We start from the raw sequence: 14,987 nt of genomic DNA, 5'->3' as shown, positions 1-14,987 counted from the left end.
TTACTGATTGGCTTGTTTGTTTGTTTGTCTTTGGCAGCACATACAACTATTTGGGTAGAAAAACCAAGCTGATGTTGCAAGCTTTTGCAAAGCCAGACCTTGCATTAGCACAAAAGTATCAGGTACAGTATTTTCGCTGTCCCCACTAGGCTTCTTTCTCCTTTAACTGTGCTGGGAGTGTTTTTTTCTATGTGGTTTTGTCACCCATACACTGAGATACCTTTATTAGAGTAAATTTCTTTTAGTTCCAACCCTCTGCTTATTATTCACTCTCCTTGCATTTTGACCAGTCTTTACTGACTTACTTCTAACCAAGACTTCTTTATTTATCCTTCAACACTTAGATCTCATCTATGCAGAGCGGGCAATGGCCTGGCCTTTTTTTCTTGAACAAGTTCACAGTGGCCAAGCCCCTTGGCTAGGACTATTCCGGTGATAGTTTACCTGAGGTAATGCAGAAAGCTTTCCGAAATCAGCTCAGCTCTGACCCCTCCTGGTCTTGGGCTGCTTGAAGGTTTTTGAGGAGTTCTGAGCAATCAGTATCCAAACTATACTCAGCATTTTAATGTCCTGTTGGGACATTTGATGCATCCTTCTTTTGCCTTAAAATACATGTAGAAATGACTGCAAGATGAACGTCTAAAGGACATCTGATCTGTTCAGATTTAAAATCTTTAGAGCCTGATGTGAGACTTGCCAGTATTCTCAGACTGCTTGCAGCAAGAGACAGCCTGAGCATTAGTAAAGAGACTGAGACTGATGGCTTTCTAATAGCCACCCCTACCTTCCCTGTTCCACTGGAGTAGAGTTAGTATTTCACACAGGCTGGCTAGGTGGCCAAGGGCTTTTCTTAAAGCTGTGCACCAATTGCATGTATGTAAATAACATAACAGCTCTAGGTGCTTTTACATCTTAAAATGTGAAGGGGTGAATAAGCTGCTGTTTGTCTATTCTAGTTTCTCATTGGGGAATTTCTCAACTTTGTCATCAAACTAGGTAAGTTATACACTGCCCTTGTCCCTTTCTATATCTTAAAATGCAGACTCAATGCTCCAGAAATTCTCCTGTTGCTGTACCCTCAGAATTTCCTTCCTGAAAGATTTCACAATGAGAAACTGTTGCTTATGCAGTTTCCTGAGTTGATAGCAGCTGGGAGCTCAAAGGGAGCTGACCAAGCATCCCTGAGAGAACCCACTGTCACTTCCTTCCTTCTGCTGCAAAAAGAGGTTCAAAGCTGTGACTCTCTGTGATTCTCTCTGTGATTTTCCTTTTTTCTTATACTATTTCTGTGGTTTTTGTTTTGTTTTTTTTTGTTAGTTTTTCTTTTTCTGCCTCCAAAAGCCCATTTTAACATAATTTCTGGAGAGCCATTTTTCTGAGATTGTGATGCCTAAGTAGGATAACACAGCTCTGATGCTTGTCTCCCCTTCCTTACTGTAATTAAAGATTAATCCAGTTCCAGGCTGTATAAGGCCAAAGTATTCTGAAATGGAATGATTTTTAAAAACAAAACCAAGTTGTAATTTAAAAAGCAATTTAAAGCAACCAAGCCAGAGTATTGGAGGGAGACTGGGATGTTTCATGGTTTTCACATAATGAATAGAATGGTCCGATGTGTTTTTGCTACACATACTGTATATAAACCCTGATGAATCTGGCTAAACTTTCAGGTTAAAAGTCAGAGCAAGAGCTCAGAGATGCATAAGAAGACTTGAGATATGGACAGGTAGGTCCCCTGAAGTTTCTCGTAGAGGTGTAAGCAGGTGCCTAGTGTCACTGCCACACGCCAGTAGGATGTTGCTACTCCCAAGACTTTATTCTATGTGAGTACTCTGTAGGTTGCATCAGGGGTGGCTGCAAATGTTGGGTTGCAAAAAGTAAAGTGGACATCTGAGAAAATACTTTGCCTCTCTATCTGTAGAAGGGAAACAATAGTAGTATCAATATATTAAATAAATAAGTGTAATAAGTAGGTCTGATTTTTACTGTAATGTCTTTCCTGCCTCCAAACATGATCATCTCTTCTTCATTGCACTGTTCTCACTTCCGAGAAGCGCTTAAAGCCTGGACGATGGCAGGTCACACTGTTCCTGCTTTTTGACACCTACACAGAGACTGGTTTGAGTGAAATGATCTGTAAGTGACCTGATTGTTGCTTTCATCTGCCCAGGTTTTGGTGTTGCACAGACGAAAGCTGTAATGACTTTTGTTTCTGGCATCCCCATGGGACCTCCCCGGCCTCCACTTGTTAATGCCTCTGAGGAGTTCATTGCCAAGGCCAAAGCCAAGCTGGATAGCATTGTGTGGCCCAATAGTGACTGACTTCATCCCCTGTTGGTCTGGAAGTAGAGGCTCCTTTTCTGGGATTCACCATCACTCGGCACATTCCCCAGGAGATGGTTTGGCTGTGATTTCTTTCAGGGAGTTGGCAGTGTGCCTGAGCCTCATCCGGGCACAGCTGGCACATGCATAGTCACCTTCTCGTGTAACTCTGCTCTGCTGCTGTGGAGCTCTTCACTGCCCAGGACCAGCTGGTGTCTTAAAAAAAAAAAAAAAAAGGCCTGCACCTCCTTCCACTTAGACCATGTTTTGTCTTCCCTTGCTGAGCGTCTCCAGCACTAGTGTGTTTTTAAACACTACTCTGTTTTAAACACTGCTCTTTTAAACATCTGCTTGCTCAGGCTGGTGTTTCCTTGTTTGTCACAAAGTCATTGGGACACCGATTGTGCCTCCTCTCGTTGCCTTTGCACACCTTCACTTAACACACAATTTAAAACAAAACTTTTCTAACAGCCTTTGGCTCTCTAATGAGTGGGTGCCACTGCAGCTTTTTCCTCACAGCACACCAGTGGCCCTGCCCCCTTGTGTCCCTCAGCCTCACACTGCTCCTGCTTCTCCCTCCGGCTGCCCAGCTGCAGCTGGGAGGCACGGGGTGATGCTGTGGGGTGGCTGTCCGGTGCTTGCAGCTGGCAGTGGGTGGGATGCCTGGGGAGCCCCTGCTCTGACCCGTGGTAGCTCGGTGTGGGCAACTGGGTGCTCAGAGGGTGCCTGGAGACACCCAGCTGGCTGCAAGCTTGGCGGTGTGACAGCCAGAACATCCCTGCTTCCTGCCTGTGAGTGCGAAGTGCACTGATCTACTTTGTCAGGGGAAAGTAGCATGGAAAAACGCTCTTATTTTAAAACATCAGCTGTAAAGAACTATGGTCATGTGCTGAACCTGTGTTGAAATGCATTAAAAAAAATTTGTTGAATTGCCATCTGGTGTGTGTGGTGTTACAATACTGCTCTGTGCTTGGCTCCAGGAGTCATGACTGTGGCAGCAGAAGCTTGGAATTCAGGTTGGCTTTGGGAAGGAGCTGACTGGCACGAGGTACTTGTACTGTGGGTTAGTTGTAAGAAATACCAGATTTGCAATGAGCGTTGAATCTGTCCTTGTACCCTTCCTCCTCCTTCATCTTCCCCACCAAAAACCCAGTAACAAGTCTGGGAAGCACAGTGATACTGAACGAGGCTTAAGGTACTGAGGCTGAGGTTGCACGTTATTCCAGAGGAGGCTGTGTGCTCACTTAGCTCGTTGAACCATTAGGTTTTTTGTGTGTTGAGGGCTAGTGACTGCTCACAGACACTTAACGGATGAATGGAGGGTGCTCCCTAAAACATTCCCTTTTATAATTTTTGTGATATGGGGCAATGGTTTTAAACCCAGTTTCATTGGTGTTACCGTTTTCCTGGCAAACTGATAGTGCTGGAAGTCAAAACCCGTTATTTGGAACCTCTTAAGCAGAATCCCAGAAAAGTGTGTTTGGTGGTGAGGAAATGAGTGTTAGCTACCTGTGTGACAACACCAAAGAATGGATGCAATCTACTGGTAATGCTGTTGTACAAAACTGTGGTTGAGGCTGGCTGGACTGTTGCAAATCTGCCTGTTTTGGGGTGTTGTTTTGTTTTGTTATGTTTTTTCCCAGAAGAAGAAATTGTATTTTAGTTAAAACCGTTCACATGCTCAGCAGAACAAAGAGCAGAAGTCAGAAGTGCATAAACGATCTATGCATGTGAAGCTGAGATGAAATAGAGTTACTGACTACGGATGTAAAAGGGAAGAAAACGATTTAAAATGAGGGGCAGTGGTCGCAGAAAAAACAGGTAGAAAATGTCTGGTTGGTCTGAATTTTAAATAAGCTTCCTATGTTCAAGCTTTGTAGCAGCCTCTCAGTCAAGCTAGCAGGGTGTAAGGCTGCTATTCCAAAGCATGGCTCTGTTTCTGACAGCCTTGCTCGCTGTCATCATGAGGAACAACAGCAGAGGACGCACAAGCTCGCTCCTGGTGTTTTCGTCCGGGGCTTTGGGGTTAAGGCCGAGGAAGGTGAAGCTGTGCAAAGTTCGCTGCTGTGTTTCGGCAGTATCCCTCCCTGCACTGATTCATTTTCTTCAACGAGATTTCGGGAAACACTCACACTCCCTGGGAATGGACTGCAGGCGTTTTCTTTAATAGGTATATTTTCTGGCCACAAGCTATATGTTCAAAACCTATGGGAACGTTTGTGTCTATCTATGTAGATAGCTATAGATATATACAATGATATGTAATAATGCTTGGTAATATTTATTCTGTGCTTATTAGCAAGTCGAATTTCGTATTTCTGTATTACTTACTGATTTTCAAGACACTTTAACTTGTATGTGCAGCAAGTCTCTTTATTTACAGGCTCAGGTGGAAGGCTTTAACTATGTTGTCACAGGCAATTCCACAAAGAACGATGTTTGAGATTTTGTCACTTAGTTCAGGTGAATGAAATGAAAAGGGACAAAATTCCTGCTTTTGGTGTAAGCCTCTCTTTCTTCTTCCCAAAGGTTAATCTTTGATTGCAGTGCTGTGCATCCAGGTGCATTTAATTTCAGGAGTTCAGTTTGGCTCCCGTGTGCAGTGAAGAGAAGTGAACCTGCAGAGCTTCTGCTTGCAGTGCTGGAAGCCTGGAATATAGACGGTGAATGATGGAGGATGATCTGGTAAAAACACCTGTGTTTTGCTCTGCCTAACTGGTGAATCTGGGGGAGAATTCACAGTTCCTGGAAAGTGCATTTCACGGGTGAATATAAAAATGTTTAATACCAATACTGACACTGGGAATTGTTTTAAATGGCACATTGTGATATATAATATTGTATATATTAAATACAAACACACAGAAACAGCACCATCACGGACATTTCAAACCAGACATTGAAAATGTGATGATTTTTCTAAACCACAGATGCCTTCTGCTGTAGCTCCTCCTGTGTAGTGGGATCACTGCTTGTTATGATGTTTGACATAAAAGCTGAGGAGGAAGGTGCCTCTTATCTTTACAACAGTTTTGGAGTACAGTAACTAAAGCATGAAGCTATGTATTGAATGTTGGGAGGGGAAGGAAGAGTCCTTTTGCAGTGTCCTGTTAAAGATGTATCTAAGTTACATAGTTTGGGTAGTGGAAGCAGTGTCCATGCCTCATTAGCCTGGGTGAAGCCCTTTGTTAATAGGAGCTGTGTTATTTCTGATGGACCAGTTAGTTTCATGGCAATGCCGTGTGCTGCACGGCTAGATCCTAAGCAGTGATGGCATGCTCTGTATCTTGAATGGAGTGGAGGTGGTTTGATCTGTTAGCTTCAAAATGGGAAGAATTCAAAGTGTAATCATAGACCATGGTTTTGTCACTTCCTAAGGGCGTTAGTGTTTTATTTTTTTTTCGTTTGTTTGTTGGTTTGTGTGTTTGTATTCATATAGAATATTTTGAATTGTCTTGGATGTAAGATATGGAACAGTATTTGTTAGCTTGCCGTGGGTGCTGAAGCAGTTGGTTTTGTAATTGCTGAAATTCAGTAGGTCAGGGCTACCTTTTGGGGTAGAAATGCTTTTATAGAATGCTGTATGGAACTTTCTTTTTTCCATACTAGACCTTCAGAAGTAGAGGACTTAAATGATGAGCTGTGTTAGAACTGGACCTTGGAAAATGCCAATGCGTGTCTGAACCATGTTTTTCCAAAAGGAGATTTGAGAAGAATATAAATAGACTCGAATTGGGCCTGACCACAGCGAGTTTGGTAGTTTTAGTCACCTGCTATGTATCAAGGGTTAGAAATAATTTTGGTGACAGTGGCTACACACACTTATTTGCAGTGCTCCACAGCGCCACTTGTTAAAGCAGAATTCTTTACCAGAACCACTAACATTTAAAAGAGAGCAATTAAAGTCCTTGAGAGAAAAATATGGTGTCTCCACATTCCTTTCTGAAGTTTCTTCCTTCTCTCTTCATTTTGCTGCCCTTGACTTGGTTTGTACACCATTTTATCCAGAGTGGTAACATCCCTAAATCTTGAAATGAGGGTGATGAGCCTTGGTTCTGAGATGTGAGTGACTTCTTCATGGACGTGCAAGGTTTACAATTGCTATGATCTAGCTAAGTGTTGACGTACCACTGCGAATTGAAAGAGTGCTGAACTGCTTGCAGTGGTTGGTTGGGTGACTGTAGGTGCCTGTGTGCAAATAAATCTTAAATATACTTATATTTGCTTCTATAGAAATGTGCTTTGAGGACGTTTTATTTATCTTTTCATTACAACTAACTTTGTTTGTAGCAGAATCTCCTATAGGAAAAATGAGTTTGGCAGAATCTTCCTGAAGGCATTTGGAGGGTGTTAAATTTCAGTTGGACCCAGGTGGGTGTTACCCTTTTTTGGTTTTCTGCCTGTTCCACCAGAAAATTCACATGTGCTCCTCCTCCTAAATAAAAATCACGCATAACAGATTGTGCATAAATAATTGATGTTTTTGGATTTTTACACATTTGGAATAGTCAAAAAAATCATCAGAGCTTACATTGTTTCTAGTGAAACAATTGCGTGTTGTGGCCAGAAATAATGCATGCTGCTGCTGCTGCTAGATTTTGTTGTGGTTTCCATTTTTTCAGTTTTATAAACTTATATTTTTTATGAATAAATATGTTTGGGATGGTTTTTTGTTTTTTTGTTTGGTTGGTTCTTTTTTAAGGAATACAAGAAAATGTCCTTACTGCAGTCTTCCATGAGTCTCACTTGCAACATTTCTGGTATTCTCTTGATTCTAAAGAAGAAAAAACATTTAAAATAATGTGATCTGTGTCAGAAAGTTCTAAATTTTCATATACAATTGTATTTTAATTTGTAGATCTGAAACTACTCCAAAGCTCAATTATTTGGAATTTTTAAAAATCATTTTTTTTGAGAGAAGTCTTGAATTTTCTTATTTAAACATTATACTCGTTCATCTGAACTGAAGTTAAATTAGTTTGCTAGCTTCCTGCTGCAAAATTGTATTGAGTTACAAGTTAATGCAATGGAAATGCAACACCATTCTTGTAATAGAAAGCTGGGGAGGCAGAATTTGAACTGCTCATTGTGAGTCATTCTGTGAGCAGTGCCTGAGATTGTCTTTATTTCCATTTTCCTGTTTGTCTGGCCAGCCAGTCTTCACAGGTTGAGTAAATTAAATTTATATTGTTTCCCTTCCCTTCCCTTCCCTTCCCTTCCCTTCCCTTCCCTTCCCTTCCCTTCCCTTCCCTTCCCTTCCCTTCCCTTCCCTTCCCTTCCCTTCCCTTCCCTTCCCTTCCCTTCCCTTCCCTTCCCTTCCCTTCCCTTCCCTTCCCTTCCCTTCCCTTCCCTTCCCTTCCCTTCCCTTCCCTTCCCTTCCCTTCCCTTCCCTTCCCTTCCCTTCCCTTCCCTTCCCTTCCCTTTTATTTTTTTGTCGGGCAATTGGAGCCTTATTTGCAGTGATGAATGTGGTCCATAAGTACACAGTTTCTTCTCTCAGCTGAATGAGAAAGAAACTTCTTTTGAACTCATTGAGGCTCTGCTAATGTACATCAGGACTCTGAATGTCTTGGGAGTTGTACTTGCTTCCTTGCCTGGCTGGAACTTGATGTATATATACAATGCAGAAGCCTATAGAAATGAATCCAGGCTTTGGTACAAGCCACTGTGTTTATTGTATTTAATCTTCTTTTCCAAAGGAAACATCTGTCTGTGTGTAAAGACAAGAGTTGCATAAGTGACTTGGAGAATTGGATTGATTTGGCATGAAAATGAATGGGTAGAAATAATTATGTTAGGCAAAGAAGAAAGGAGATTTACACAGTAACAGACTTTCTTGTTTTCATGTTGTAGAAAGCTGCCAGTATAGAATTTCACTTCTTCATTCACAGATTCCTTTGGAGGAACAGTGTTGAGTGTTTCATCCCATGCCTCCTGGAGTATGAGAGCCTTTTCTGTGTTGACATTAACATACTTTGTGCTGTTGCAGAATATATTGTTGAATTTTTTGACAAGAGGTTATGTAGTTTATCTGGCAGAAGATCCTTAACTTTTTCAGACCAACTATTTCAGTACACATTTCCTGTTTGTACAGGCTATTTTATCTATCGCTCTGGCGGAGACCAGCATTACCATCAATGATGTGCTCTATCTTATAGACTGCTGCAAATGAAACAGCTTTTTGTTTTGTAAATGCTGTTCTTTGGAATGCAAAAAAGGTTTTCTGAACACACAAAACTGCCTTGTGTTCCCATAGTCACAGAGCTGAATTTAGGACTCTAGCTCCCTGAAGACAAATGTGCATTGTCTTTAGCCATTCCATACAGTTACAAACCACGCTGGCATTTCAGTAGGCTGCTTTTGGTCATCTGCATTCATGTGAGGTGTCACTGGGTCTCCATGCGAATTTGAAATATGTGAGCTGCCAAATGAGTATTAAAAACACAGAGCATATAGCCAGTGGAAAATAGGAAGAATTTTGTAGTCTATTATGGCTCCTGTCTTGCTATGCATGTTCTCTGAGCAAATTACGCATAGGGATCTCACTAATTGCATTAGAATTTTAAGCTTTTAAGACAGCTCTGAGAATCTCATTCTGTGTATAGCCCAGAGCACTGCTTTATAAATAGTGTGGTGCTTTAGTTTCAGACAGATGGCTAAGTAGCCAAAGCTTAGCTAGTCCAACAGGGGCGGTTTGCTTCTTAGAAGCAGTGTGGCTGCAAGGAAGAAAATAAGAGCTGATTTGGCAGGACTTAAGATGAGGGACATCTGATATTTTGCTCTTTTTGAAACAGACAAAAAGTGAAGCTGTTCACTGCTCACAATAACATAACAAACTGCGCCATGGTCTGGGCATAAAAAACTAATTTGGAGTAGTGGAAAGGAAGAGCTGGACACGTGTGTGTGTTTTCTGTGCAGTAGAACTCTCTTTGAAGGGTGAGGCTTTGTCCTTCAGAAATACAATAACTTCGGAGAGCTCTCTAAAAACTGTTCCATGCTACTTCTGATCAAACATGGGAAGTAAATTGAGGAAACAAAGGAGATGCATGAATTCTTGGACATCTCAGTTATTTTGCTTAGGTGGGAAAAATAAGGCAAGACAGTTGTTACTTTTCTCTCCATCCTCGTTCTGTGGCCTGGAAGACCCTTCTTGCTGCTGAACTGCTCCACCTTCCCTGCTGCTGAAACTTGGGATCTTCTATTGGTTAAACTGTTTCTCGTTTACTAGAGCCATGGAAATTTTTTGCCAGTTGCAGAAGTCTGCACAGCTGTTACACTCACTGGTCTCCCTCGGGAAACCTACAGTGCCCCTTTCAGGTAGCAGTTGGAGCATAGCTGCTCTATCTGCTCTCCAGTTTCTGAACATGCAACCATAATTCAACTTTTTGTAACCTCTAAAAGTATCAGTTGATCAAAAACCTCCCCTAAATTGACCAGATTTTTTAGATCTAGTCTAGTAGATATTATTCTAGCACAATGCAGTGATTTTAAAAAATAATATTTGACCTTAAACTGATATTAGGCTACTGAAGCCATCATGGGTCTTCATGCCTTGAAGGTTACTTTCCTGTGGGGAATGTAGAAACAAAACCTGCTAGATCCATGGTGTCTAATAAGGAAAGTGTGTGTTTTGTGGACTTATGCAGAGAGAGATACCAACTAAATCTGATGCTATCAGAATGTGAAATCTGTGGTGTTCTGAAACATTTTCTACTGTCTGTTGCTCAGTACATTGAGCAACATTGTTGAACAGCCATTCCTGGGAGTTCATAATTTCAACCAGCAAGCTAAATGATCACTAACAATGCTGTGCCACAGATAGAGACTTAAGAGCTCTCTCTCTTTCTAACAGATCTTTTTGCTACCAGAAAAACAATCTTGGAAAGTACGCAGCAAAAAAATACTTACTCTTAGTGATCAAAGCAGAAAGATGCAGGTGGAGTTGGTATGGAGCTGAGAGAAGAACAAATATGGAAGTGCTAATATGAGGCCATCAGAAAGCAGATTGTTTTCTCAGAAATGGAAGTCCTTCCTTAGCCATGTAGGAGACAAGTGGAAAGGGACGTGTTTGGGGCTGGACACAAACATGCTGCAAGCTGACTCTTTGCATGGTCAACTCATGCTAGAAACCAGACTGGGTACTGGCGATGTGAGGGCTGTACCCTCTGTGCATTTACATTTTACATTTTCCCTGAGATAAGAATAGAGAAGAATGGAAAACAAATACTCTTAGAAGAGTACAGTAAGTGTGGATGGATTGACTAGGAAACAGTATTTGCTTGGGGGGCTGAGGAGGTGATACTTCATGCTGATGGAATGACCCATGATGGTGATCAAAGTGCATGTTCAAAAAAATGCATGCTTTTTGTTGTCTTCTCATTCCAGACTTCAAACTCATATGACACCTGAAAGGTTCTGAACACCATTTTGTGAAATAGCTTTGAGCATCAAATTGCTGCAGTTGGGAGGAATGTAACATTTTTTGGCCAAAGCAATAAAACCACCACCTTTGGGTGCAGTGATGGAAGCAGAATGCACACTAAGAGGTACCACCGTTTGTCCACAAGGTAGTGTGTTAACAAAGGTGAGTCCAAGTGATTTCCCATGCAGGGTGGTCATTTACAAACTGCTTTAACATCTCTCTTGCTAGATTGTGTAGTAGCTTTTTGTAGTAGATTGTGTGGGTGGCAATGTCTTTTTCCAGCTGAAGAAATATTTGAATTCCCAAGTGGATTTTCTTTCCTTTAATAAATTTGAGCCTTTAAACTTAAGGCTTGTTTTGTTATTTTACCAGTGACTGATGCTGGCTTCCAGCTTCCTGTTTTCCAGCTGTGGCACTGTTGTGTATGACATAGATTCAGTCTAGTGCCTAAGGCATTAACAGAGCTACTATAAAACTAATAAAAAGGAGAGATTAACTGTTGTGTATTTTTTTTTTTTTTGTATAATTACTACTTTCCACAGTTTGCTAACCTGAGTTTTCAGTATTATGTGAAGTAGTTAAATCTCCAGTTTCTGAATATGCAAACATCAATCAATATCCTCCTAAAAAAGAAACTGAAGTGGGGGTTAAGCAGTCTCCCCAGTTTCTTCAAGGAACTAGCCAGAATACGAGTAAAAAGAAGCAAGGTTTAAAACAGTGATCTCAAACCTAAGCATGCTTTGTAAATATCACTAAATAAGCATTTCTTAACATTTCCAATAACTGAAATATCTATTTGATGACTTTTGTGTTAAAAAAAAAGTGTAAAGAGACTACAATGCTTGTACATAGAGGGGAGACCAGAATAAAAACTGAAGGGATATGCATTCAAATTTAATGATCTGAAAATGGTTAGTGCTTTTTTACTTTGCTGATAAGAAATGCATTTCTTTAGGATTTTGAGATCAGTAGGTACTAAAAAATGGATTTGATGGTGGCTAAGGAGTTCTTTGTTTGCTTGCTTTCCCATTTTATTGCTGAGGCAAGAAATGTAAATGGTCTAATTAGGCTGATGTTTTCCAGAGTATTTGATGCCTGAGTCTGTAGAGCATGTAAACAGTAAGTCTGCATTTTTCCTTGGTTTCTTAAGAGTTTTTAGAGATTATATTTGTGCTGGTTTTCTTTGGCATGCAAATTTGAGAGAGAGAGGGCAAGAGAGCGCAAGAGAACATGAAATTATGAAGCAGAGTTAATGCTTATGGTCAAATGGCCAGAAAGTTAGGGACACCCATGAGACCCTTCGATCTGTAAACAGCCACTGCACTTCTTTGACTTTATTGTTGCCAAGGGTTTGATAAACCCCATTCTGATGCCTTTTGAGGTTTCTTTCAATGTGGGACATGCTGTTTGTACTGCCTCTAGCCACCTGCTCCCCAAACCTACCATCAGTGAATGCAAATGGCCGGATTGTGTCCATAGGAATTGTGCTGGGAGCAGGTTTTCAGATCGCCTAACTTCGCTCTCAGTCTTCCAAGCCTGGGATGATGCAAGGTACAAAATCTGTTTAGAAGTTATGGTGAGCAGTTGTGTGACTGCACTAGATATGTCATTGGCTGCTTTAACAGCCAGATTGTCAATCCTTTTCTTGCATGGACCGCTAATTCAATCTGTGTTCTAGAATGGGTGGTGAAGAAGCAGGAAAAAGATTTTGTGAACACAAAAGACTGAGCATGGCTATGCTTACGAATGACTTGGAAAGCAATAGTCCAGCTGAAAGGTACAAGTTCTGTCTTCCTAGAGAATGAGATTCTACGTGGACATAGCAATTTATGATCGTGTTTTTCATTCTGATATGAGGGATAAATAAACAAGATAATCTCTGATGAACACACAACCATAGAGGCATGCCCTAAATATCTTCTGCCTTTACAGCTGTGTTCAGATGAAATTTTAGTGCTGTCTCATTTTCTTATAGTTGCCTAACAGACAGAAAAACGGATGTTGTGATGGCTGAGGTGTGATATAGGGCGATTTTGGAGGCTGGCATTAGGGCTTCATGATTAAAATTATGTTTGACTAATTCTCCTTAGAGAGTTACCTCTCTGGTTTTCTTTGTTCTTCACTCGTTGCATCCATAAAACGTGTTCTGTAAGCACTGTGCTTCTCACTCCTTTTTATTAGCCTGAGGGAGTCTGTGTGATCTAAACATCGTGCTATGTGTCCTTTGGTTTTCTGGGTTTGTGCAGCAGGAAAGATGTGCAATAATGTGACATATTATTCAATTTTCCAAAATTGCTATTTTAAAACTGATGACCAGGTTCTGAATTTGCCACATGTCCTTGAGGAGCTTGTTTAGTCAATATGGCATGGCTGGCAGGATTCTGCAAATGATCCTCTCCCTTTGTTATTTTTTCTCTCTTTTTTTTTTTTCCTAAATTATTTTTTTTTTTCTCCTCATGCTGTTAGAATCATTGCTGCATTTATCTTTAACTTTATTTCTGGGCAAGATGACCTGAAAACAAGCCACCAGAGACTCTGGGGAAGTTTGTAACAAATAAGCTAATGAAAACATCCATTCTGACCTCCCCCAAAAGATCTGTCTCCAAAACAAATGACAGGAAACATACTGTGGTACAGCACATTCTGGGCAAACCTCTCGCTCCTTGTTTTTGAAGAGCTTGGGAGAGAAAAATACCTCTTTGTAGTAGTATTTTTTAGCTTTTTGCTATCCATGAATTAATTGGAAACTAAATGTAGAACTGAAATGCTTTGAGTGCAGAGGTCGTTTGAGAGCAGATGCCCATCTGCCAGTTGATTGAATCAGAAAATGCATTGATCCAGGATCCTAAACAATTGCTGTACATGACCCATGGATGCTAGCCAGTCTTCTGTTCTCTGTCAACAGAATGTTTGATGACTCAACCGTTTAACAGCACTGGACCAGATAATAATCTAGATGTTGTAATCTCCTTGCTTGCTTTTGGGTCTACCCCAATGTCTGCTGCCACAAGGAGAAGAGGAAAATTCTTAACACTGAGGGGCACAATGCCTTCCACAAGTCATCTGTCAGCTGCCCTCTCAGCACCCAGAACATCAAGTATTTACCACCTTTTTTGTGTGTGTGTTTGGAAAAAAAGTAGCCTACAAGCCTGGTTGTGGTGCCTGTGCAGTTACTTGAGGTGCCATGATGGCAATACCCTGATGTGCGCCGCCTCCTCTTGAAACCAGCTGTGTGCAACACTAGGGTTCACTCTGCCTGGGAAGTGCCCTGAAGAGATTTTTGTGAATAACCCTTGTATTAGCAAGGTTTCTTGCAGTAAGGACAGCCTCTTAAGAAGTGTCTCTTTTTTGAGCATGTGTAGTGGTTTCTGCTTAAACTGAAAACATGACACTAGGTAATTGCCATGAAAATCTACGTTAATTGGAACTTGAATAAGAGATACTATGTATTTTGCACCTTCCCTCAAGCGAGAGGCTGGGAAAACTTTATTTTTAAGTGTCAGAAACATGGCTGGAGGAGAGAAATGCTAAAGATTTGTCATTTGGCTCTGGCAGCATGCATTTTATGCCCATGACCAAATACCATCTGGATGTCTTTTTTTTTTTTTTTTTTTTTAACTTCCCAGCCTGTAAAACAAAGGTGAAGAATTGCTTAAGTCTAGTTCACTGGTATGTTTGACTGTGGCCTGTTCCTTTCAAGATCTTAAGGAGCCACGTAGTTTTAGTTTGCTTTGTTTCTGTATCTTTCTGTTTTGGCAATAAGGATTATGTATTAAGTGTTACCTAAGTATGTTAAATCTGAAGAGCAAATTTAATTTTATCTTTAATTTGAACCATAACAGGTTCTCCCCTGGAAGTTGTGATATGTCTAATGTAATTGTTTCTGCTCTAGGATCAAGCTGAAAATGCCCCACAGCGTGGCTGCCTGCATCCCTGCTGTGCATGCTGCAATGGAGGCTCTCCATTTAGGTGACTAAAAATCTGGGGATCATTTAGCAGCTGGACCCACCAAACGAGCAAATGCGATCCATCAGCTCTCCAGGCCATCAGGTGCAGGCATCAGCCTGATGGCTGCTGATGCAAGGTTAGCTTGCCTCTGCTGGCTCATGCCGTCAGAGCTCAGGACACAGGGAGCACTCACCGCCTCTGCCCCCAGGGACACCAAGTGCCCAAACAGCAGCTTCAAGCTGTCAGCTCACTGCTCATAGAGGCTGCAGAAGCCCAGAGCTAGTATCACCAGGAG

General features: G+C 41.2%; 1 protein-coding gene across 17 annotated transcripts in view; it reads left to right on the top strand.

Annotated features, from left to right (window-relative positions):
* Positions 1-14,987, top strand: part of NPL (N-acetylneuraminate pyruvate lyase) — a 44,886-nt gene that overhangs the window by 7,997 nt on the left and 21,902 nt on the right. For 4 of the 17 annotated variants that reach the window (XM_032192357.1, XM_032192360.1, XM_032192361.1 and 1 more), the window contains 2 exons: positions 38-122; positions 957-1,291. In XM_032192357.1, the coding sequence (XP_032048248.1) occupies positions 38-122; positions 957-1,250 (379 nt within the window). In that variant the 3' untranslated portion in view covers positions 1,251-1,291. Of the gene's footprint in view, positions 1-37; positions 123-956; positions 1,292-1,670; positions 6,694-10,707; positions 14,714-14,987 lie in introns of those variants that run through there. The other 13 variants (XM_032192372.1, XM_032192362.1, XM_032192363.1 and 10 more) reach the window with 10 other exon arrangements.

This window comes from Aythya fuligula, chromosome 8 (assembly GCF_009819795.1).
Source record: "Aythya fuligula isolate bAytFul2 chromosome 8, bAytFul2.pri, whole genome shotgun sequence".
Classification (NCBI taxonomy): Eukaryota; Metazoa; Chordata; class Aves; order Anseriformes; family Anatidae; genus Aythya; species Aythya fuligula.
Note: the sequence above shows the minus strand (reverse complement) of the source record. Positions and strands in the feature narration are given on the sequence as shown.